Genomic DNA, 22,997 nt, shown 5'->3' with positions numbered 1-22,997 from the left:
TGCATCCCTGTGGAGACAGAAATGTGCACATGGTGAGGCTAGTAGAGCAACAGGGAGAGAGATAAACCGAGGGCACAGTGGAACTCTGTCGCCATCTAGAGAAACAAGTTCAACACCTTTTGTGTTAAGACCTGAGTGAACCGGGAACACATACTAAAAGAGTTCATTCAGTGATTTTATGCATTATACATCGCATCTTTGATTTATATTCCAGCAGTATAATCACACACAGTCTTTACTAAATGAATATACCGACTGTCAGCGCCTCTCTCCGGCGCGCTGAATGACCAGAATCAAACGCACCCAGCGGCAGAGTCATGTGATTGGTCATGAGGAAGTAAACAGGGAAGAGGAGTCTCAAAGAGGCAAGTATTGTGTGTCTGTGGTCTTTTCTCAAGTCATTTCTTTTCTTTTTCATTGAAATAATCGAGACATTGAAATAGTCAGTGCTCTGATGTTTTTGCATGTTTTCACGTGTGTCGCCTGTAACATGAATGCTCATGTAAACAGATAGCAGGCTACATGCTAACGTTAGCATGGGTGCAATTGAAAGAGCTTAGCTCACTCATGATTTTCACCATGAAATAACTTCACATTGCAAATTCTTCCGATAAAAGTCGAGCAACGAGTATATCAAAATGTTAAAACATCAATGTGTGTGTGTGTGTGTGTGTGTGTGTGTGTGTGTGTGTGTGTGTGTGTGTGTGTGTGTGTGTGTGTGTGTGTGTGTGTGTGTGTGTGTGTGTGTGTGTGTGTCTTTGTGCCTTTGACTAACCATTTTTTTTGGTTTTACAGAGATAGTTTAGTGTAAACAGTGAAAAAGAAATGACTTAAATTTCGGTTGTGAGGGTTATTTATTGGTTTGAGAAGGAAGTAAGACGTGCTAACAAATCATTAAAGGCTCTGTCATAGTACCTTGTATTTGCTAAGTAAATGTAATGATACTGTAATAAGCAATTTCATAAACTTTCTTGATTGCTCATTTTGTTTCTGAAGAGGAGCCATATATAAAGTCTAACTAACAGTCAGGGTGATCGAAAACATTTCATGTTTTGCTATAGGCCACTGCAGCAATGCACAGCATCACAACTCTTGAATTAATGTTGTTTACCTGCCCCCACTTTTTCTATCAACAGGAGTTGCCAAACAGCCTACTGCACAAACACATGGTCAAGGTGGGGCTGTTTTAAAGTCATTTCTCCACCTCCTCTTCCTCCAGCTGCCATGGTGGACTTCCTGGCAGAGAACAACCTGTGTGGACAGGCCATCCTCAGGATCGTTTCTAGAGGAAATGCTATTATCGCAGAGCTCCTGCGCCTCTCAGACTTCATCCCTGCAGTCTTCAGGCTCAGAGACAAAAGCGACCAGCATAAATATGGAGACATCATCTGCGACTTCAGCTACTTTAAGGTAAGAATGACATTTGGGCAGGATGTTTTAGATATCACCTTACAATCGAGAAAATAATTAGTTGATCCCCTGCTGATTTTTGAAGTTTGACCAATTACAAAGAAGGGAGCGGTCTATAATTTTGATGGTACTTTTATTTTTACAAACAGAGATAGAATATTTAAAAAAAACATTGTATAAAGTTATAAATTCATTTGCATTTGATCGAAGGAAATAAGTATTTGATCCCCTACAAACCAACACGAATTCTGGCTCCCACAGACCGGTTATGTGCCCTTGAGGCACTCAGATTAGTCCTTTGTAATGATCTCAAGGCAGCTAGGACCACAGTCACCAAGAAAACCAATGGGTAACACACTACGCTGTAACGGATTGAAATCCTGCAGTGCCCGCAAGGTCCCCCTGCTCAGGAAGGCACATGTACAGGCCTGTCTGAAGTTTACCAATGAACATCTAAATGATTCAGAGAAGGCTTGGGAGAAGGTGATGTGGTCAGATGAGAACAAGTTGAACTCTTTGGCATAAACTGGAGTTGTTGTGTTTGGAAGGAGAGAAATGCTGAATTCCAACCCAAGAACACAATCTCCACCGTCAAGCATGAAGGAGGAAACATTATGCTTTGGGGCTGTTCCTCTGCTAAGGGTACAGAACGACTTCACCGCATTGAGGGGCCGATGGATGGGGCCATGTACTGTAAGGTCTTGGACTCAAGAAGAAGCACATTAAAGTCATGGTGTGGCCTACCCAGTCCCCAGACCTTAATCCTATAAAAAATTTGTGGAAGGAGCTGAAAGTTCGAGTTGCAAAGCGACAGCCTCGAAACCTTCAGGATTTGGAGAAGATCTGTAAAGAGGAGTGGACCAAAATCCCTCCTGAGATGTCTGCAAACCTGGTGACCAACTACAACAATCGTCTGACTTCTGTGCTTGCCAACAAGGGTCACTCCACCAAGTACTAAGTCATGTTTTGCATGGGGATCAAATACTTATTTCCTTTGATCAAATGCAAATTAATTTATAACTTTATGTAATGTTTTGTTTCTGGACTTTTTTTTATATATTCTGTCGAAATAAAAGTACCATAACAATTATATACCTGTCACTTGCTGAACATACAAGTGCTGAAGCAACCACCCAATAACATGTACAGTGTTGTAGACTTGAGGGAACTCTCTCAAATTATTGTGATTTAGTAAATATTTAAGTCATAATGTATTTATTTGTAAGTAATTGAAGATGGAGATCATTTTCATTTCTAATAACTGAATAACAGCAGTGGTTTTATAGCTTTTCTCTGTATATCAGAATCTTAATGTTATAAACATTATTCATGAGGACATTTTGTTCAAATGTCCTTCCACAGGGTCCAGAGTATTACGAGGCCAAACTGGAAACCAAACCTGAGCTTCAAGACCTGGATGAAGAGTTTAGGGAAAACAACATTGAGATTCTGTCCAGGTTCTATCTGGCCTTTGAGAGCGTCCACAAATATATAGTTGATCTTAACAGGTAAGACGGGAAATCATCTTCATAGGCCTTGTTTTTTTTAGTGAACTTGATTTATCAACCCCCACTATATTGATCGATGTTATTTGATCATTTTCGTCCCTCCTGCAGATATCTGGATGACCTACATGAGGGTGTATATATTCAGCAGACCCTTGAGACTGTGCTGCTAAATGAGGATGGAAAACAGCTTTTAGTAAGTGACACAAATGCAAATCAGGTTTAATTTTGTACCATTACAGAAGCCAACTTTCATTAAATCTTCTTAATAGCTGTTTGTGCCTTGTCATATCAGAATAAATGACTTGTCTTTTGTTTGCAGATTGATTTGCATACCTAACCCTTGAAAGGACATTTAAAAAAACAAACTGAAAAGACACTCTGGAAGTTGTTGATAATGTTGTGTTTGTTTTCTTACCCCTCCAGTGTGAAGCTCTCTACCTTTACGGAGTCATGTTGCTGGTTATTGACCACAAAATTGAGGGAGAGGTCAGAGAGAGGATGCTTGTTTCCTACTATAGATACAGGTGGGCTTGTGATTCACACACATGGATACACATGTTCAACATACCCTCATTAGACATTTTCAGACTTTTTTCTGTAAGCTCAGCAGTTATCAAGTCTTTGTACATTCATATGGATTCTGCAACAGCATAATATTAATTGGTGTCCCAGTCTGTGAATTGACTGATCACAGATCACTTCGTCCCCAATTACTTTTCTGACATTCAGATTGAAGGTGAAACCTCACAGGGGCATAAATATTGCCACTTAAAACAGCAGACTAAATAGGTCTTGATGTGCACAGTTCACTTTGTGGCCAGTGTGGTCATTGAGTCACTGTTCTTGACTGCATTTGCCTAGAATATGAAGTAAACATTGGAGTTGGACTACATGATCCTTTTTTTGCTCACCTTGTCTGCCTGTGAGTTGTATTATCACCACTTTGTGTTAAAATGATTGAAATGGGATTCAGTGTGGGTGTAGCTATTTCACTCCCTCCCTATTGCAGTGCTTTGAGTCATTTGTACATCAGAAATCAGCTTATTTTTTAAACTGAACTCATACATGTTTGTATTTCTATATCATTGAAACAGTAGTTTTATGTTGCCTCACTTCTTCACCTTGTCTTCAGTGCTGCCCGTTCCTCTGCTGACTCCAACCTGGATGACATCTGCAAACTCCTGCGCAGCACTGGCTACTCGGGTCACCCGGGAGCCAAACGACCCGCCAACTATCCAGAGAGCTACTTCCAAAGAGTTCCCATCAGCACAACTTTTATTAGCATGGTCATTGGGAGGCTGCGCTCGGACGACATATACAACCAAGTGAGATCTATTTGCTCACACGTGAATTATTTTTGACAAATTTAGTTCTTTGTTTAAAGTTACCTTTTCTTTGCAACAGATTTTATTTGAGTAACAACATGAGTGAGAAAAGTGTGTAGCAGATGTCATGACTAGATTAAAAATAGTTTTCTGTTCTTTGTCCTTCAGGTGTCTGCTTACCCTCTACCGGAGCATCGCAGCACAGCACTGGCTAATCAGGCGGCCATGCTGTATGTCTGTCTCTACTTCAGCCCCTCCATACTGCAAACCCAGCAGGCCAAGATGAGGGAGATAGTGGACAAGTATTTCCCTGACAACTGGGTGAGACATCTGTTATAAAGAAGGATCATTCAGTCACACCTGCAAAAAGTGTGATAGATCAGAGCAGAATATGTTATGGCATATCTTGCTTTGTCTCAGTGTTTGAATGTAAATGTTGTCCTGAAGCGTTTGTGTTGACTTCAGGTTATCAGCATCTACATGGGGATCACAGTGAACCTGGTGGAGGCCTGGGAACCATACAAGGCTGCCAAAATCGCCCTCAACTACACCCTGGACTCTGCAAACATCAGAGAGCAGGTATGGAACTTTTTTTTGGATTGGCTTCAATGTCACACAGCCTTTAACTTTGTCGATTTACAGTCTGTCAGTGTGGCACTCTATTGTAAGCAGGAGCTGATAACTGTGTGTACAGCATTTGGAAGAGATCCAGTGTGACTGTGCAGAATCTAAATGTACACTCAAGGGGATTATTCAAAGAGGGGACTTTAGAAAGACATATTTAAACTTGCCTTAAAAAAAAGTTGAATACAAAAGTTTGTCACTCACAGCAGTCCTCATGCAGTGTGTCATCGGAGCACTTTTCTTTCTAATGGCTACTTGCAGGAGCAAATGAATGAATAATTCATAGTCCAAGATGGGAAGTACTTTAAACAATTTTTCACCACCACAATTACTGTGTTAAGGCCACTCGGTATGCAGCCAGTATGGAGAGCCTGAGGCCTCAGGTGCAGCAGCTGCTGAAGGAAGGGTTCCTCAGAGAGGAGATCATCCTCGACAACATTCCCAAACTTCTCAACTATCTGAGGGACTGCAATGTGGCTATACGCTGGCTGATGCTGCACTCTGCAGAGTCAGGTAAGAATATTGGGCAAAGCTTTAGTTAAGACTCAAAACTCAGCTTGGACAAGAAAAGTCTTTTTTATAAATGTACCTCCAAATAACTCTAGGTAGGTAGGGAATTTAACTTTTTGTACATTTATGTGAGCTATAATATATTTTTAGATAATTGCTCTAACCTTTAAACTTTAAACTTCACCTATGGAAATAAAATTAGATTTTTGATCTGTAGTATACTTTTTGAGTTTTGCTGTTTTCTTTCAGCCTATGATCCAAACAACAAGCGTCTGCGTCAGATCAAAGAGCAAGTCCTCTGTGACTCCAAGTACAAGCCGAAGATCCTGTTCCAGCTGCTGCTAGACACCGCACAGTTTGAATTCACACTCAAAGAGGTGAGGGTCACCTTTAAATTAGAAGTGAATAAAAGCGTGATATAATGCTGGAATATTTCCAAAGTGCTGACTCAGCCTGCTTCATTCATCATACAGTGTCAGCGCTGTTGTCTATTAGCATACGGTGAGACAGCATATGGCCAGTCTATCACTAGCAGAGGACACAGATTTAATGTTCTCATTACATGTCTCATCCGACTCATCCTCCCTCATTGATTAAAGCATCTGTGCTGACCCTCTTCCAGATGTTTAAGCAGATGCTTTCAGAGAAGCAGCTGAAATGGGAGAGCTATAAGACGGAGGGATCAGAGAGGATGACTGAGCTGGCTGAAGTCTTTTCCGGTGTGAAACCTCTGACCAGGGTGGAGAAAAATGGTGAGTTACACTGTTGGGGTGGATAAGGTGAAGGATTACATGCACAGCAGAGAAATGGCACTGCCTACAGGAAACTCTGTCGTGTTTCATGCTTTGAATGTCATGGATTATTGCATTGTGGAACAAAAAAAAGGCTTAAATGAGTTCAAGCTTGGAGCAGTTTAGAGAAAAATGCCGAGGCAGGGAGACAAACTGCGCTGTAAAAAAGCATCAAGGACAAACATGCAGGGAGAGGCGGATTAAATTTACATCAGTCATACTCTCTTCTGTCACTGACAATTTAGCTCTCTTGCACAGAGACACATTCTTCTAAACTACCACCTGTGAAAAATACTTAAATATAACTCTTTTTTGCCTGTGCCACACATATATTATCCTTCACAGAGAACTTACAGGCCTGGTTCAGAGAAATCTCAAAACAGATCGAATCTCTGAACTATGAGGATTCCACAGCTGCTGGGAGGAAGACAGTCCAGCTCATACAGGCTCTTGTTGAGGTGAGTGTGACAATCATAATTCACACATTTTTACATAAAAATGATTATCGTGCTCAAATTTCACACAGGTCTTTGGACCTTAGAGATTGAATTTGATAAGCATATATTTAAAGGCTTACTATGAGACTTTCCGAACAGATTTTCAAAAAGCAAATGCTCTCTTTGGACACACCTCCTTCATCCCTCAGCTTCCCCCTCCCTCCTGCCTCCACATTCTGTGAGACTAGCAGTGGCAGATAAGTGCTGATAGCATCTCAAAATTGATTTGGCTGTTATCTGTTTGTCTTTTTTGGCCAAAAGAATCATTTATTTTGGTTTGGAAAGTCTGTTTGTACTTCTTCAGTTGTACTATTGGGGTGGCTGTGGATCAGCTGGAAGAGTCGGTTGTCTCTCAACAGGAAGGTTGGGGTTCGATCCCCAAGTCGTGCAGCTACATGGCCGATGTGTCCTTTGGGCAAGACACTTAACCCCAAGTTGCTCCTGCTTCTTCAACAGTGACATATGAATGTGTATGAATGGGATTAGTTTCTTCTGATGGTCACTTTACAAAGCAACCTCTGCCATCAGTGTATCAATGAATGTACATGTGTAGGTGTGACCTGCAGTGTTAAAGCGCTTTCAGTAGTCAAAAGACTGGAAAAGTGCTATACAAGCACAAGTCCATATTGCAATGCAAAACGTGCCCTTCAAGGGGACGGGGCGACCTCTCTTCCCCAAAGTGGTGGCTGGGCTAATGGTTGGAGAGGGAGGGGATCACGCAAAAAAAAAAGTCAGTGAAACATGTTTGAACCTCTGACACATAAACAAGCTGAAGGAAGCCCTGTCTCGTCAGTGTGAAAACAGAGCTAAGAACAACAAACCAAGAGGGATTTTGACTTCACTCTCCTCTTTTGGAAGTCATTACTGCACAAAATAATTCTGTAGGGTTTATTTGATTTTTGCTTTATTAATATTCAGAATGTTGCATATTTAGCCTTCAAATTATTGACTCAAGAGATTTCCCTTGCATACCCAAGTTTCATAAACCTATAAAACTGCCGAATCCAAGGACAGTATTTGCAAATGGTTGAAAAACAAAAATGAGAAGAAAAAAAAAGAACTGCTTTGAAATGCCTTTAATTAGAGGACCATCAGAATACATAATAATATCCTGCTACTCAGTGGATTGAAATGGCCTCATTTTCTCCTGTCTATCCTGACAGCTGGTTGAAAAAGAGGAGATGAAACAAATGTGATTGTCACATGAGTTGCAAAAACTGGGTTACATTTATTTATATAATCAAAATGTCCATCAGTACAGTCTTCTGCAGCCAGCTCCAAATGATTGTCATGAGCCAGAAGTTGAACAAATGCCAATATTTTATTTGTTTTATCAATATTTCAGTCGATCTACAATCCTTGGACACAGATAAACACATGCAGTGTTTGTTTTCTGTCCTGGTCAGTGTGTCTTTAAAAAACAGATTTCTCGTTGTATGCAGGTCCAGGAGTTTCACCAGCTGGAGTCTAACCTGCAGGTGTGTCAGTTTCTGGCTGACACCAGGAAGTTCCTGCACCAAATGATCCGCACCATTAATATCAAAGAAGAAGTCCTGATCACCATGCAGATAGTAGGAGACCTGTCCTACGCATGGCAGATAATAGATAGGTATGTAGAAATATTAAAGCTTTGAAAAAAGTGAAAATGAATTTTAATTTTGATAACAGTTCTGTGAAATGCAACATGAGCGAGTCATTTTGTTGCATATTTACCGTTGTTCATATTATTGTCACTTTTGTCACTATTGAAACTTTTCAGTAGTGGCAGAGAGCACAAGATTCCTTTTTCACTTGGTCAGCTAAAGATGGAGGATTTAGTCCGCTGAGCTTTTTAAATAAACTATGAAGAAGACCATGGTGCTCCTGCTGTTTTTACTTTTCTTTAACTCGGTTGTGTTTAGTTTTCTTGTCTGAAAAGCAGATTTCACGTTTTTTTTTCCCTTGCGTATTTTTTTTACTCTGCAGCTTCACATCAATTATGCAAGAGAGCATCAGAGTAAACCCATCGATGGTTACCAAACTGAGAGCTACTTTTCTGAAGGTGAGGACTGTTTATGCAAAACTTACACACATACATGCTAAGACACTGACAACAGACCAAAACATAAACTGTTCTATTGTTAAAATAATTTCTGTGTGTGTGTGTGTGTGTGTGTGTGTGTGTGTGTGTGTGTGTGTGTGTGTGTGTGTGTGTGTGTGTGTGTGTGTGTGTGTGTGTGTGTGTGTGTGTGTGTGTGTGTGTGTGTGTGTGTGTGTGTGTGTGTGTGTGTGTGTGTGTGTGTGTGTGTAGCTTGCATCTGCCTTGGACCTTCCCTTGCTGCGCATCAACCAGGCCAACAGTGCCGACCTGCTGAGTGTATCACAGTTCTACTCTGGGGAGTTGGTGGCTTACGTCAGGAAGGTACAGGTTATGAAGTTCATGTTTTCACCCATCACATTGCTGTGTGTCTGAAGAAAACACAGTCTCTGATGTTTCCTGTTGTACTCATTGCTGATGTAAAGTGGTTATACAACTTGAACAAATGAGCTCTGCATGCTGTAAATGATTGTTGGATGAGTGTACCACAACAGCTGCAGGCGTGATTAATGTTTCTACAACCATCTGTTTGGTACATTTCCCCCAAAAAACAGCTACTTAGTGGATGTGTACCTTAAGATCCCTCCCAGAGGATTTTTCTTCTCCTGTCTGTACACATGCTTCCTTACACAGCATCATGTACCATCTGCTTCTGATGACTAATCTCATGTGTTGTGTCTGGAAAAAAAACAACCCTCAAACACATGTTTGATACATGTTGGATCTCAGTTTTGGAATGATATCCGCTTGTTTTCAGGTGCTGCAAATCATCCCTGAAAGCATGTTCACCTCTCTGGCCAAGATCATCAAGCTGCAGATTCACGACATCATGGAGGTGCCCACACGGCTCGATAAGGACAAGCTGAAGGACTACTCCCAGCTCGGGGCTCGCTATGAAGTAAAAACAACTAATTTACAAAATGGATTTAGCTCTTGAAAATATGTTCACAGTCTCATGAGACAAGGAAATGAAAACAGTTATCATACATTATATAAAATCAAAAGCAGAAATTGGAACCCAGTGTCTACTGTGTGATCAGAGGCCTTCACTCTAGCAGGAGCAGTTTTTCTGAGTATTTTTCAATCTCACAGCTTTTGATGTGAAACATAAATCAGAGAAGAAATATCAATATGGAAACAGATGGTGCAGGTAGAGACTTCCTGGAATCAAATTAATTAGAAGTTGTCAAGCTGGTATTGAAAAACACATTCTGAAATGTAGTCAGATGCTTTCAATTTAAACAAGATTGAGTTGAACTTTTGACGAGATTTTGAATTTAGCTTAAAAAGACTGAACAGCAAATAAAAAAAGAGTCTGCTTAAATTCATCTATCTTTATACAGTTTGATATAGAACTCTATCAGGCCCCTCTAATGCATGAACGTTGTTCTTATTAACAGTCATTAAAGATGCACTTTATTATATCTGTTATTGTGTGCTCTAACATCTCTCTTTTTCATGTGCTTACAGGTTGCTAAACTCACCCACGACATCTCCATTTTCACTGAGGGGATCCTGATGATGAAGACCACTCTAGTTGGCATCATTAAGGTAGATGATGACATCATCTTTTTGTTCGTTGTAACATGTATGCAGAGATTTTGATTTTGACAGAAGCCTGAGTGCAGTTCATGAATAAGTTACTGTGGTAGATCTGACTTTTCCTGACACACTGTGATACTTCAGGTGGATCCTAAGCAGCTTCTGGAGGACGGCATCAGGAAGGAGCTGGTGAAGAGAGTAGCTTATGCTCTGCACAAAGGATTGATCTTCAACCCAAAGGCAAAGGTCAGACATATCCGTTCTATGCTGATCAATGCATATTTTGATGTCATATTTGAGAATGCTTTATCAGTCTGTGAAGTGTAAATACCTTCTTTTTAATGACTTAAGTAAACAACGGTCTTCCACTCTTTTAGCCTAGTGAGCTGATGCCAAAGCTAAAGGAGATGGCAGCCACCATGGACGGCTTCTACAGGTCATTCGAGTACATTCAGGACTACGTCAGCATTTACGGACTCAAAATCTGGCAGGAAGAAGTGTCCCGCATCATCAACTACAATGTGGAACAAGAGTGCAACAGCTTCCTCAGGGCCAAGGTCAGCCCCCCCCCCCCCCCCCCTGAATAGTGCACTGACATCAGTCGATTTCCTTAAAGTGGAAGAGAAATAATCAGGTTTTTAATCATTTGTGTCATTAACAACAGCTGTTTTTATTGATCGGTTCTTTCATTATTTAAAAATAGATCCAGGACTGGCAGAGTGTGCATCAGTCTACCCACATCCCCATCCCCAAGTTTCCCTCTGTGGACGAATCTGCTACATTCATTGGTCGTCTTTGCAGAGAGATCCTAAGAATCACTGATCCTAAGTATGTCTCCTCGAATGAAACTGAAATAGAAGACTGATTGAAATCCTTTGAGGTGTTTTTCCTCTCAAAACAACTGGGCTTTAATCTGAATGTAGAAAGGACATATTTGGTCAGAGTTTTTAACAGTGGTTCTTCCTTCAGGATTACATGCTACTTTGACCAGATGAACACCTGGTACGACCTGAAGAGCCACCAGGAAGTCACCAATAACCGGCTGTTCTCTGAGATCCAGAACACGCTCGGTACATTTGGCCTCAACGGACTGGACCGCCTACTCTGCTTCATGATCGTCAAAGAACTTCAAGTAAGAAGTTTACAACCCTAAGGCTGTCCACAAAACCACACCCAGGCTCTTACTGAAATAACACAGATGACGAGTGGCCCTTTTTTCAGGGCCTGTAGGGCATTTAAAGTATCCGTATTGCATAGAGTATTTCACACCTTCAGTAACCTGTTTCTCACATCAGAACTTCCTGACGATGCTTCAGAAGACCATATTGAAGGACAGAGCTGTGGTGGATGTTTTTAAAGCCATGCTGATTGCTGTCAACCCAGTCCAGGGCATTGTGGGTAGGTACTCATTTCAAATCCTTTTACCTGCCCAAATCTTTTTTAAGATTCTTGTTTTCTTGAGAAGAATGTGTTTGTTGTTCCTGCAACAGGTAATGCCAGCAAAGTGTACGCCAGTGCTGTGGCCAAAACACAGAAGATATGGGGGGCATACCTGGAGGCCATCATGAAGGTACTGGTCTCTAATTTTCTAAAAAATAATAAATCTTAACTTTTACTGGGACGTCAATAAGCTATGTTGAATAAATGTGTTGATCCTAGGTGGGTCAGATGCAGATTCTCAGACAGCAAATCGCTAATGAGCTGAACTATTCCTGCAAGTTTGACTCCAAACACCTGGCTGCTGCTCTGGAGAACCTCAACAAGTCAGTCCAGTCTCAGAACAAAATTAAATCCCATATATCTCTGTGATTGTGGTTCACTACTTTTTAAATGAGTATGCCTTTAATTCACTCTTACATTTATCTACCATTTCTAAACTCCTATGACAACTTCTTCAGGTCTCTGCTGGCAGACATTGAGGCTCATTACCAGGACCCGTCCCTGCCCTACCCAAAAGAGGACAACACTCTTCTGTATGACATCACTGCCCACCTGGAGGCTGCCGGCATACACAACCCACTCAACAAGGTGTGTGATTACTCTCTGACAAATGTCATTTATTTGTTAAACTCAAAACACTCACTGTGTTTTTGTGTTTTGTTAAATTATTTGATTGTTTCTTTCCTCCTTAAAGATCTACATTACCACAAAGCGACTACCTTACTTCCCAATCATAAACTTCCTGTTTATAATCGCTCAGCTGCCTAAACTTCAGTACAGCAAAAATCAAGGTAAGTTGTCTCAGGTTTCAGTTATTAAGGGTCTGTATGACCGCCTATTGATGCCCTGTTGTCCTGTAGCACTCACCTGCCTGCGAGTGCTACAGGACAAACCAGTGAGAGTTGTTTTTATTCAACACATCATCACAGATATTTAATACAGTGTTTGCCATTACATTTTCATGAGAAGGTGTTACTTTACTTTGGACCTTGCTGCCAACTAAGTACATCCCGTGAGCAACTGCTCTGTCTTCTACAATTGTATTGAATTATTACTATTCTTTGGGGTTGCACTCAGAGAATAACTCTAAATGAAGGAACAGACTCCTTGGTTCAGGCAGGTTTAAATAATGTTAGCCCACCAGATTCTTCATATCCTAGCGATTAATAATGTGTTAGATTTTTTTGTCAGTGCTGCCTCCAAATGTAAATGACCACCCAGCTGATGTTTTTTACAGGAATGACGTGCAGGAAAGCCACAGATCCAGTCGATTGGCCTCCGCTTGTGCTTGGCCTGCTAACTCTGCTCAAGCAGTTTCACTCCAGATACACACAGCAGTTCTTGGCTCTGATTGGTCAGTTCATCCGCTCTATAATGGAGCAGTGCACAAGGTAATGAAAAACATAACAGCTTTATTTCTGTTTAAGTAATTACTATACATAACATATTCAAATATCTATTTCTATGTAGTTTTAGGTTAAAATCGTGTCTATTTTCGATTGCTTCAGTCAAAACCTAAAATGAATGAACTATATCCTGTTGTGACTTTATGAACTCATCTTTGAGTTTTTTTATTTGACCCCTTCATAGTCAGAAGATTCCTGACATGCCCTCTGATGTGGTGGGAGCTTTGATGTTCCTGGAAGACTATGTCAAGTACACAAAACTGTCACGCAAGGTAGGACAACTTTTACCTTGATTGATTTGATTAATAGACTTACAATAAATGGGCACAGCACTAGGCTGTTGTAGTTGTAACACAACTATAGACATTTTTAAAGATAATATTTTTAATTTGTGCTGTAAAACAACAATGTGTCTTAACTTTTTTCCTTCTGTGTTCTTCAGGTGGTGGAAGCCCATGTGCCAAGTTTCATTTTTGATGAATTCAGGACAATACTGTGAAGATCAGGGTGAAGCATTTCTTCAGGAAATAATGCTCTTTGCTGCCAGAGGCTTTTTTAAATTAGTATTTCACACGTTTATTTGTAACAGTAGGTAAAACAAATGTCACTTTTAACATCAATGATTACAATTATTCACATTAACACTTTCTTCTATTAAAGAGTCCCAGTTAGTCGTGGCAGTGTGACCCTAAAATTAAAGCAGCCAAATGTAGTTCAGCTTTCAATCATTCATAAGAAATTGAGCTTCAATGTCGTCATGGGGGAAAAAGCATATTGAAATGTTTACTGAAGCCTTCTCATTTCATTGACCATTGTTGTGTTATTGCACTAACAGTAAATTGTATATAGGTAGAAAATATTAATTGTCTATGAATTAACCTGCCAATTTTCTACATTAACACTTTGTGCCATTTCCAAATGTAAATCATAAATAAATACGACTGTTCATATTATGTTGTTTTGGGGTCTGTTCACTTAAACTGATTCGATAAAGGTTTTTACTTAAAAAAACAAAACAAAAAAACAACCGGAAGTCAGCCGCTAGCCAATTTTTGTAGTTTGGTTTCCGCGGGTGATTTGCGTCCCTTCCTGTAATGTATTCTACTCGTATCTGTTATTTTATTCATAGTATAACTAAACTGTCCTGATGACCAGCAGGGATGAAGACGCAGCTTCTCTTCATTAATTAAGTAGATCAGTAAATCGTCAGCTAGCCGGCTAAGCAGAGGAAACGTTACGGGCACGTTTGCTAAGCTAGGCTAACGTGACGTCACTTCAGGCTAGCTTCAGGGTTTATTTGTTGTGTTTGTTGTGTTTGTTGGTCTCAGAGGATTAAAGTGACCCTGGTAGTCATGTCTCTTAGCGCTGTTCACGGAACTCTGTCGAGCCTGAAGACGTTTCAGGCAGACATCGGGACGGGGATGGACATAGTGACGGATGTTGCGATGGACCTGGCTGAAACTCAGAGTAAATATTAACAACTCTTAAAGCTCCTAATCCACACCGTCATTAATCTGTTTTATTTCTACCTAATCCTACATCTCAACGTGGGCAAAGCCAGAAAAAAAACAATTTTTGAAGGTGATCTTCATCCAATAAATGATAAAATAATGATCCACTAACTGTTTAAAGGACAACATAAAGTTATTTAGGGTTTGAACAGTCACATGAATAAATGCTTCTTAATGTTGACAGATCAATTATATTGTTTATGAGTAATAAGATAATATTAAATAACAGCAATCACTCTGTATAAAGTAACTGTATAAAAATGTATATTACGGACTACACTTTTGTCAAATAGCTCATTATTTTTTGTTTTTTAAATCTATTTTTTTGTAAATTCTTATTTTTATTTTTATTTTTTAATTGTACTGTGTTCACTTTTTGTCTGTAATCTTTGCTCTTTGCTGCTGTAACAATGTAAATTTCTCCATTGTGGGATAAATAAAGGATTATCTTATCTTAACACGTTTAGCTGCATCATGCACGTTTTGTTAATACTGAGTTTATTTTTAATATTTGCGGATTTAAATGCAAGATTCATACAGTGTTTTGTATAAAGCCCCACTTGTATTGTATGTAGAGTTTTTACTTATTCCATCACTGTGTGTTGTTCTGGTACAGATGAGGCGATGAACCCTGCCATTGCAGAGATGGAGGCCATGATTCTTGAGTGTGCCAAGCTGGACAGGGAGATAAATTACTTTGTGGACGTTGTGCAACAAGTAACAGCAGAGGTGAGAGCTGCCTTTTTTACTCAAGTGAATACGCGTCCTTTTCCCCTCTACTAAAATGAACAGGTGAGCCTCAAAGATGCATTACTGGGATGAGGACTAAGACATACACATTACAAATATGGATTGTTTCTTCAAAGGTAATTCAGTATTCAAAGCTACTTCTGCTATATTGGGTACATTTAGATTTTCTTGAGTGGCAAGTCTTAATGTCAAGGTGTTAACTTGAAATGTCAGGGAAAACACTGAAGTTGACCTCAATTGTAAAAGTCAAGGAAACAACCTAACCTCGTTTGGCTTCTGCAGGTTACTACACAGCAGCCAGAGGCCATGTTCAGCCTGTCTGCCAAAGTGAAGGAGCAGTTTACAGGGAGAATCGCCCGGCTCTCTGACGCTGAGCTGCACAACCACCAGAAAGTGGTGGCCTTCAAGGACAGCATGAAGAACTCTGGAAACCAAGGTAAATGTTTGCACTGCTAGACTCAATAAGATGTGTGCAGCACAATAATACACTCTGATCACAGCTGTGTTTGTAGTGAGCTTTCAGTTGAGCACAGAGAGAATTCTTAGCACGTCTACGTTTTTCAGGATAATATGCTCACTTTTAAACACACCACTCACTTTGGAAATGTTGAATGATAATGTTTGTTGGCCACACTGTAGCTCTTATTATCTACTTGTTCTGTGTTGTCCTCGTTAAACTGTTATTGAAAAGGTGGCCACACAGACGTTGCCATATTTTAGTTTCTGGATAAGGATGAAAGAATGAATTTGCTGCTGCAACAATGTTATTTTCTCAGCCCACTCAGTCCATAAAGTTGTAAATTATGAAAGACAAACATGTTAAGGCTTAAGTGTACAAATGTCTCTCTTAATGGCTGAGATATTTCTATAACCCAATTGTCTGGGCAATTGGTTCTTTGCCTGCAAGAGGTCAGTGTAGCTCAGTGTAGAGTGTCCTTTACCTTGAGTTCAAGATGACCTCTGACTATTTAATAAAACAACAGTACTAACTTTCTGCTTTTGTTAACCGCTTTTTTCTACCCGACTGTGATGTTAGAAGGAAACGGCTGCCATTGTCAGCAATCCAGTTCATCATTTATTTCTGTGATTTGATATTTGGAAGCCCACTCTGGTGTGTTTGTTGTCTTTAAAGCCAACAAAGAATCAGAGGAGAACATTGAGGAATTGGATGAGGACATCGCTGTTACACAGAGCCAAGTCAACTTCACCTGCCCAGTCACACAGGTAGACCACTCCAGCTCATTAAACTTTACAGCAAGTCACGATGCTATATTTAAATGTTTTTCTTACTTAAAACATGTCCTTCTTATTACATTGATACATCTCTTACAAAAACAAATTAGTTTCAGATTCAGCACAGCATAGAAAACCACCTGGTTTTGATTTTAGAGCAATGTCATAGATTTTTGTTCTGTGTTCTTTCATTATATAACCCACCTCTGTGTATCTGTATTCAAGGTGGAAATGGTGAACCCGGTTAAGAATAAGAAGTGTAACCATTATTATGATGAAGGAGCCATAGTGGGCCTGATCAAAACGAAACACAGCCAGAAGAAGAAATGCCGGTAAGACGTACTCCCTCTGAGGACTTTTAAGAACACCAGTCAGGTTTTGCATCAGTAAACAACTCTGCAGGCTGACTGGGACCTGCAGTCAGACTTAATTTACAATGTCTTTATCATACTGCTTTGATGGTGGAATGAAATTAAATGTGGTTGCTCCTAGGGAAACACTGATTAAATCCCACTGTCGAAGAAAGATGAAACTTGTCAGTTGTCTGAGTCCTGATTGCGACCATTGTTCTCACCTTACATGCATACTAATAGCAGCAGCACTTGAGAGGGCTTTCCCTGTTGTGATTGGGCAAAAGAATAATGAAATGCTGATGTATTTTGTGGTCACAGTTTGTTATGCGCTAACTTGTTTTTCAACACGCTGTTACGTTGTTTTAGTAATTTTTCTGTTGTGTATTTTAACGTTTGAATATTCTTTAAAGTGTGATGTTTTCCTCTGTGTCTCTGTCCTCCAGCTGTCCTGTGGTGGGCTGTGGAAACTCAGATGTGAAAGAGGCAGATCTGGTTCCTGACCAAATGCTTAGGAGAAAAATCCAGAGCCAAAAGAGAAAGAGCAGCCGGACATAAAAGTCCACAATAACTCACCCTAAAAGCCAGTCCTTTGGGAATTATTTTTTTGAAATATTGTTTTGGCGAAAATTGGGCGCCGTTGTTTTTACATTTACCCAAATTGTTAAACTGTTTGTAGATATTTGTATAAAAGTTTATTTTTTCTTTGAAAGATTTATACATTAAGAAAACTCTGTTATCTAGTTTAATTAGAATTTAAAAAAGTTATGACTTGCATTTATTTCACCTGGAGCTGTTTTTTTGTACTCCAGCCTTTTAATGTACAAATCTGCAGGCCTTTTCATAAATATATTACATTAAACAAACTATTTTGTAATCTTCATTGGGAGGGTTGAGAATTTATCAGATAAGTTGTTTCCAGCCTCTTTAATGCAGTTTGTTGACAAAACCACAAGAGGGCAGTATCTACAGTCCACAGAGCTGGAACAGAAGAAATTGACTTTTCGTGTCTGGATTAAAACATTTCAGCCTCAATTATGCCAAAGGATTATTTATCAAGTTTTGACAACAAATGCCTCCTACAAAACCAAGTGTACACATGTGTATATTTCATTTACATTCAATCTATTAATCAAAAATAATGTTAGAAATGTTGAAGAATTTTACTTTGAGACACCGAAAGAGTTTCTTCAGATAACAAGTTTTGTGAATGAGCCATAAACAAACCCTTCTTAAACGTAAGCTGGAATGCACTTATGTGATTACACCTCTCCCTTCCTGCCTGCTCTCGCCCACTGTGAGGGGTCTTTGTTCCAAAGAGAAACAAACAAAGGCTGTGTTCAGATGAAATTAGGTGACGTTAATCTTTTAATAACCTTGCATCAGGCATTTTTAATAATCTCTAATTGCCCTTTCCCTCTGAACAGTACGTCACGCAGCACTAAGAGCATTTCCTGATGAAGATATTAAATGGCAATAAATGATCTCGCTGATGTTGACTCATTCATTTCTTTCCACTCTGCTTCGTTTTGAATTACCACTCTGCAAATCGACTCTTGTTTACCGCACAACATGTTAAGTCACAGGTTATTTCACAACAGCAGTTCAATTTGTGCAAAGTGAACACATACAGGTAGCAGCATTACATGCACCATATTCCAGCCATTAAGCAGTGCCTTTAGAGGGAAGCAGAGCTGTGTTGTATTGTACAGCAACACAGAGCTGAGGATTAAAAAAAACAATCAATTCCCTTTGGATGTTTGCTTTCTTCTGGTGATGTTTGATCTGGAATTCACATCCACTCGTTCAAAAGCTCCTGGAAGTAGGTGTGATGACTGCCGGAGTCGCTGTAAACCTTGTTACCTGCCTTGTCCAAGAAGGATTTTACCTTTTGGCAGGAAGTGAACACAGTCCCACTTCCTGGCACTGGAGTCCTGGCCGGGCGTCTGCCAAAGATGGAGGAGAGGATGGCGGGCAAACATTAGACTGGTACTCTAGCATTCAGCTTTGATCTGGGTGTCATGCTTTTGTGCCTCTGCTCTTCAGGGCTCAACCCCAGTTAAAAAAAAAGAGCCAGGTTTTATTGTGCTGTTAATCCACTTTGAGAGAGTTATAATGGAAACCTTGTTCTTTTAGAGGTTATCTATATGACCTGTTGGAGCAAATAACACAGTTTCCTTTACACCAGGCTTTAATTGTTTGGGACAGCCAATAGAACCAGCATTTCAAAAGTAAAAATGCATATTGTATTTTATGTATATTATAACATATGCATAATATAAATTAATATGCCATTGTTAAAGTCATAAGAAACACCTCTGTTTTTACAGTTACAAGTCAAAAGTTCGATTAAGGCAGAGTACATAAAACTACTTTGACGCCTCAGTTGTCATAAGTGATGTGTAGATTGTTGCAGCTGAAGTATTTTGGAGACAAAACTCATAGCAAAGCTAATATAGGAAAGGAGCCATAAATGATACATTTTTATTATTATTATTATTATTTTACATTTTATATTATAGCCATATATTTCTGAGATTTTAGTTTTGATTTGACTTGATAAAACTAGGTTAGGTTGTTTATAATGACATAAGATAAGTAAATGGAGACGGTCAGAGGAAAATGTACACACTCAGTTGTTGTACATTTGATTTTTTTGTCCGAACAAATGAAGGAAACTACATTCTAACCATTAGGTCAAATAGGTTATACTTTTTAAGGGTTAAGTCTTTATGACCATTAACCTTACATTACATCATGAGTCCCTTTACATACAGAACAAACATTAGGTGAATTGCTGGGGCGATTTCACTACATAATCTGATTTCACTCTTAAACCTCCTTTCATCATATTACACAACTTTCTGAGAATAGAACTCATGAAATATCTGACTGGAATATTGACTGTGGTTTCTGTCAGGATTTAGCCTTTTTTTTTTTGCCTCAAACTGAGTATCCATTGTTGAAAATAAAGGGCAGAATTTCTCCTAACCTATAGCATTTAATTTGCTTATTGACTATTGGCTCTCACTTGTAAAGTTAAACTTCCAGAAAATTGCTTGTGTTGATTAGAATATAGACTATATTTAGAAAATATGACCCCTAGCATTCCTCTTGGGAACATTTCACAGTTTTGTGTGTGTTTTTTCACCACAGCTATGCCCTTTTAATATACCAAACATTATGTCATAAATTGTTTTAATTGCAGATTACGCTGTATGGATTTGCCTACATTATTAAAATACAATATTTTACAAGAATAAAAAGACTAAGATAAAAAGCAGGAACATACGTTTCACCCAGTTGGTAGTTTCTCTTCTGTTTATTTTAAAATACAGTGTAAACTGAATATGTAAATAAAGGTAAAAAGGCGTACTGTCGCTTTAAATGCTAACACCTCCCAGAAGCCACAGATCCTGGTTGAGTTTCGCTGCAACAAACACGATGGTTCATAGTACAGACAGTGTGTAGAGGGCAGCGCAAACCAACAGCCTGCTGCACAGGAAGGAGTTTCTGCTGACTATACTCTTGTTTATTCTACCAATGTGACACCCGGAGAGAGAGAGAGAGACGGAGAGAGCGACAGAGAGAGAGAGAGAGAGATCTGCTGTGCTGTCTGTGTGTCAGGAGCTGAACTGCAGGTGAGTCCATCTGATATTCTAAGAGATACATTTGGACCGATCTGAACAGATACTGGTTAAACATAGTAACGTGAGAAATGAAGATAATGTTCTACAGCACTGATGTGTTAAAAACAAATAAACAGTTAGCTCAGAGAGACTCGTGGAAACTGTGAGCCAACAGGTGCGTCAGGTCACACCTGTTGGGAATGTAAACTACACTTCTGAGTTTGACTTGCAGATTGGCTTCTATTCTGCTCTGAAATTGATGTTGAAGATACTGTTTTGTGTATTTCCCTACAGGTGTGCGCATTTGGTGCCCAGTTGGAGGATAATATCTACAGCTGGGCATGGATTATTGGTGCCCGCCTTCTCCGCTTTGGATTTAGTTCAAACACTCCACCACCCTGTGCCGCCTTCCGTCTCTCCTCCCTAAGTGCGCGTAGAACAGGTGAATCCTGTTTCCGTGCTCAGCTTTCTGTCTCTTCATCCACCTTTCACCTTTATGGGGAACCAGGTGGAGAAACTAACACATTTGAATTACGCAGAGGTGCCAACGTCGGACCCAAATGGGTTCGAACCGGACGACGACGTACCGAGGATCGGCGTCTCATACATTTTCTCCAACGACGACGGTGACGACGACCAGGATGACCACATGGATCACTTTTCCTCTGAAAACCACTCGGTTAGCCATGAGGAGAAGCCCTTCGACCCACAGGACGAGCTTGAGTGCGCAGTTTACTACCGAGAGGAGTGCGTCTACGAGAGGAACACCGGAGACGCCACTCACTCTGCAGAAAGTCTCCTGAACAACTGCAGACCCGGAGACCTGCTGGAGTTTTTGGCCACTGGGCAGTATCCTCACTGGGCTGTTTATGTCGGCGACTTCCAGGTGGTGCATTTGCACAGGGCTGAGATAAAGAACAACTTCCTCACCGATGTGAGTCAGGGCAAAAAAGGCCGGATTGTGAACGGCCTCTACAGGTACCGTGCGCTCCCGCCGGAGGTGATCGTGCGTAACGCCCTGGACCATGTTGGCTCCAGAGACAGAGAGCTGTACTGGAGAAACTCTGAGTGCTTTGCTGCTTGGTGCCGGTTTGGCAAACGGGAGTTTAAAATCGGAGGGGAGATAAGGATTGGAAAGCAGCCGTATAGGTTGAAATTACTTTTTTCAGAGAAGAAGAGTCACGTCCTGGAGTTTCAGAGCCTTGAGGACGTGATCATGGAGAAGCGGAGGAACGATCAGATTGGCAAAGATGCTGTAATGCAAGAGCTTGCCAACCACCTGAACGCAACGCATGAAATCAAAGACGAGGATTATGTTAAGTGTTAATGGTTGCTTGGGTCATCTGGTGCGGATTGGAGCTCTAAGTATTACGGAGAAATGCACATTTTACATGCTTAGAAACAAAGTAAGAGTGTTGCTGCTGAGGGAGCATTTATCCTTCCACTTAGCAAGAGCTCTGTCTGTGGACCCTGGTGCATGTGTCACACTGCAACCAAAAGTATATCTTCAGAAGATTAAATTAATCTTAGAAATCCTCCTTTCTTTCCAAAATGAGAGGAAAGCCATGACATCTGCGTAGACACTTCTCAATTTTATTTGCAAAGCAGATCACAAGGTCAAAACAAAACTTTCATGTTAATTTGCATCGGAAAACAAAACAAGTGAAAAAAAAACATTTGGTCCCTCCTCCTATAATACAGAATAGTATTTACACACTCAAGGCATGATGAAGTGACTTGTTTTGATGGATACATTTGCATTGAAGCTGCATCTGCAGTCTAGACACTTGGGGATGAAGTTAGAATTTAACTGCCCATAATTATCTTTCTAATCCAATCAATCTTTGCACACAGGAGCCAAACCTCTTAAATGTTCCTCTACCTGAAGAGAGAGCTGAAAGTGCTCGCTCCTGCACAACTCAGGTGTCGCTGGAGCTCAATAGAGAGAGGAAGAGACAGGACTGCGTGCTTTTATTACTGTGTCAACCTTGAGGATTCCCTTCTGTTGCTTTCTATTCAGTCATCACGCAGCTTTACTCACTGTGACCATTGTGCACACTGCTCACTGTGCACTTGTATTAATTCAGTCCTCTGAACAGTTTATTTTTTTGAGAAAAAAAAAAATGTTTGTATGAAGGAATATGGAAATAAATATATATTTGAACAGGAAAGGTTTTTCTTTTCTTTTCAGTGAAGGATCATTGGTGACCTTTAAAATGATTTATGGCAATGTACAATCATGCACTTCAAAACTCCAAACCCCGTAAAAAACAGTTTTGTTTGCAATGCACATAAAGCAGCTACTCCACCACCGTCACAATCCCAGTTGACACCCCCCAGGAGGCGCGTGTTACCTACCTGTTCAGCTCCTAAGATCCTGCCTTTTGCTTGTTG

The 22,997-nt window shown here is 40.1% G+C and overlaps 3 protein-coding genes across 4 annotated transcripts; all 3 read left to right on the top strand.

The window, feature by feature from the left end:
• The first annotated feature begins 219 nt into the window (after window positions 1-219).
• On the top strand, window positions 220-14,083 carry washc5 (WASH complex subunit 5). 2 transcript variants are annotated; one of them, XM_065957985.1, is made up of 29 exons: window positions 220-365; window positions 1,137-1,410; window positions 2,773-2,918; window positions 3,027-3,111; window positions 3,342-3,442; window positions 4,051-4,243; window positions 4,412-4,564; window positions 4,709-4,822; window positions 5,209-5,380; window positions 5,627-5,754; window positions 6,000-6,129; window positions 6,514-6,626; window positions 8,108-8,274; window positions 8,631-8,706; window positions 8,956-9,066; window positions 9,500-9,640; window positions 10,213-10,293; window positions 10,429-10,530; window positions 10,662-10,841; window positions 10,988-11,112; window positions 11,254-11,416; window positions 11,580-11,682; window positions 11,775-11,854; window positions 11,944-12,047; window positions 12,183-12,312; window positions 12,419-12,515; window positions 12,962-13,115; window positions 13,315-13,402; window positions 13,573-14,083. In XM_065957985.1, the coding sequence occupies exons 2-29, from the start codon at window positions 1,225-1,227 to the stop codon at window positions 13,627-13,629; spliced, it is 3,480 nt and encodes a 1,159-aa protein (XP_065814057.1). In that variant the 5' UTR covers window positions 220-365; window positions 1,137-1,224; the 3' UTR covers window positions 13,630-14,083. The 2 variants fall into 2 exon arrangements, with proteins under 2 accessions (XP_065814057.1, XP_020490792.3); XM_020635136.3 differs by having other exon boundaries at window positions 221-365; window positions 1,220-1,410.
• A 103-nt stretch (window positions 14,084-14,186) lies between these two features.
• On the top strand, window positions 14,187-18,467 carry nsmce2 (NSE2 (MMS21) homolog, SMC5-SMC6 complex SUMO ligase). The gene is made up of 6 exons (XM_020634419.3): window positions 14,187-14,597; window positions 15,258-15,370; window positions 15,674-15,827; window positions 16,524-16,615; window positions 16,850-16,956; window positions 17,421-18,467. The coding sequence occupies exons 1-6, from the start codon at window positions 14,483-14,485 to the stop codon at window positions 17,530-17,532; spliced, it is 693 nt and encodes a 230-aa protein (XP_020490075.1). The 5' UTR covers window positions 14,187-14,482; the 3' UTR covers window positions 17,533-18,467.
• Window positions 18,468-20,415: 1,948 nt separating this feature from the next.
• lratd2b (LRAT domain containing 2b) lies at window positions 20,416-22,774 on the top strand. The gene is made up of 2 exons (XM_020634384.3): window positions 20,416-20,615; window positions 20,898-22,774. Exon 2 carries the CDS (start codon window positions 21,100-21,102, stop codon window positions 21,928-21,930), a length of 831 nt encoding a protein of 276 aa, XP_020490040.1. The 5' UTR covers window positions 20,416-20,615; window positions 20,898-21,099; the 3' UTR covers window positions 21,931-22,774.
• Window positions 22,775-22,997: the final 223 nt, after the last annotated feature.

Source organism: Labrus bergylta, chromosome 8, assembly GCF_963930695.1.
Source record: "Labrus bergylta chromosome 8, fLabBer1.1, whole genome shotgun sequence".
In the NCBI taxonomy this organism is placed as follows: Eukaryota; Metazoa; Chordata; class Actinopteri; order Labriformes; family Labridae; genus Labrus; species Labrus bergylta.
Note: the sequence above shows the minus strand (reverse complement) of the source record. Positions and strands in the feature narration are given on the sequence as shown.

What these genes read in the sequence shown, in the direction of transcription:
- washc5 (XM_020635136.3), top strand. Translation starts at nt 284, where the DNA reads ATGACCAGAATCAAACGCACCCAGCGGCAGAGTCATGTGATTGGTCAT. An exon ending in GCTGCACTCTGCAGAGTCAG is followed by an intron (nt 5,381 to 5,626) that starts GTAAGAATATTG and finishes GTTTTCTTTCAG; the next exon opens with CCTATGATCCAAACAACAAG. An exon ending in TGATCGTCAAAGAACTTCAA is followed by an intron (nt 11,417 to 11,579) that starts GTAAGAAGTTTA and finishes TTCTCACATCAG; the next exon opens with AACTTCCTGACGATGCTTCA.
- nsmce2 (XM_020634419.3), top strand. Translation starts at nt 14,483, where the DNA reads ATGTCTCTTAGCGCTGTTCACGGAACTCTGTCGAGCCTGAAGACGTTT. An exon ending in GAAGAACTCTGGAAACCAAG is followed by an intron (nt 15,828 to 16,523) that starts GTAAATGTTTGC and finishes TTGTCTTTAAAG; the next exon opens with CCAACAAAGAATCAGAGGAG. An exon ending in TCACCTGCCCAGTCACACAG is followed by an intron (nt 16,616 to 16,849) that starts GTAGACCACTCC and finishes TCTGTATTCAAG; the next exon opens with GTGGAAATGGTGAACCCGGT.
- lratd2b (XM_020634384.3), top strand. Translation starts at nt 21,100, where the DNA reads ATGGGGAACCAGGTGGAGAAACTAACACATTTGAATTACGCAGAGGTG.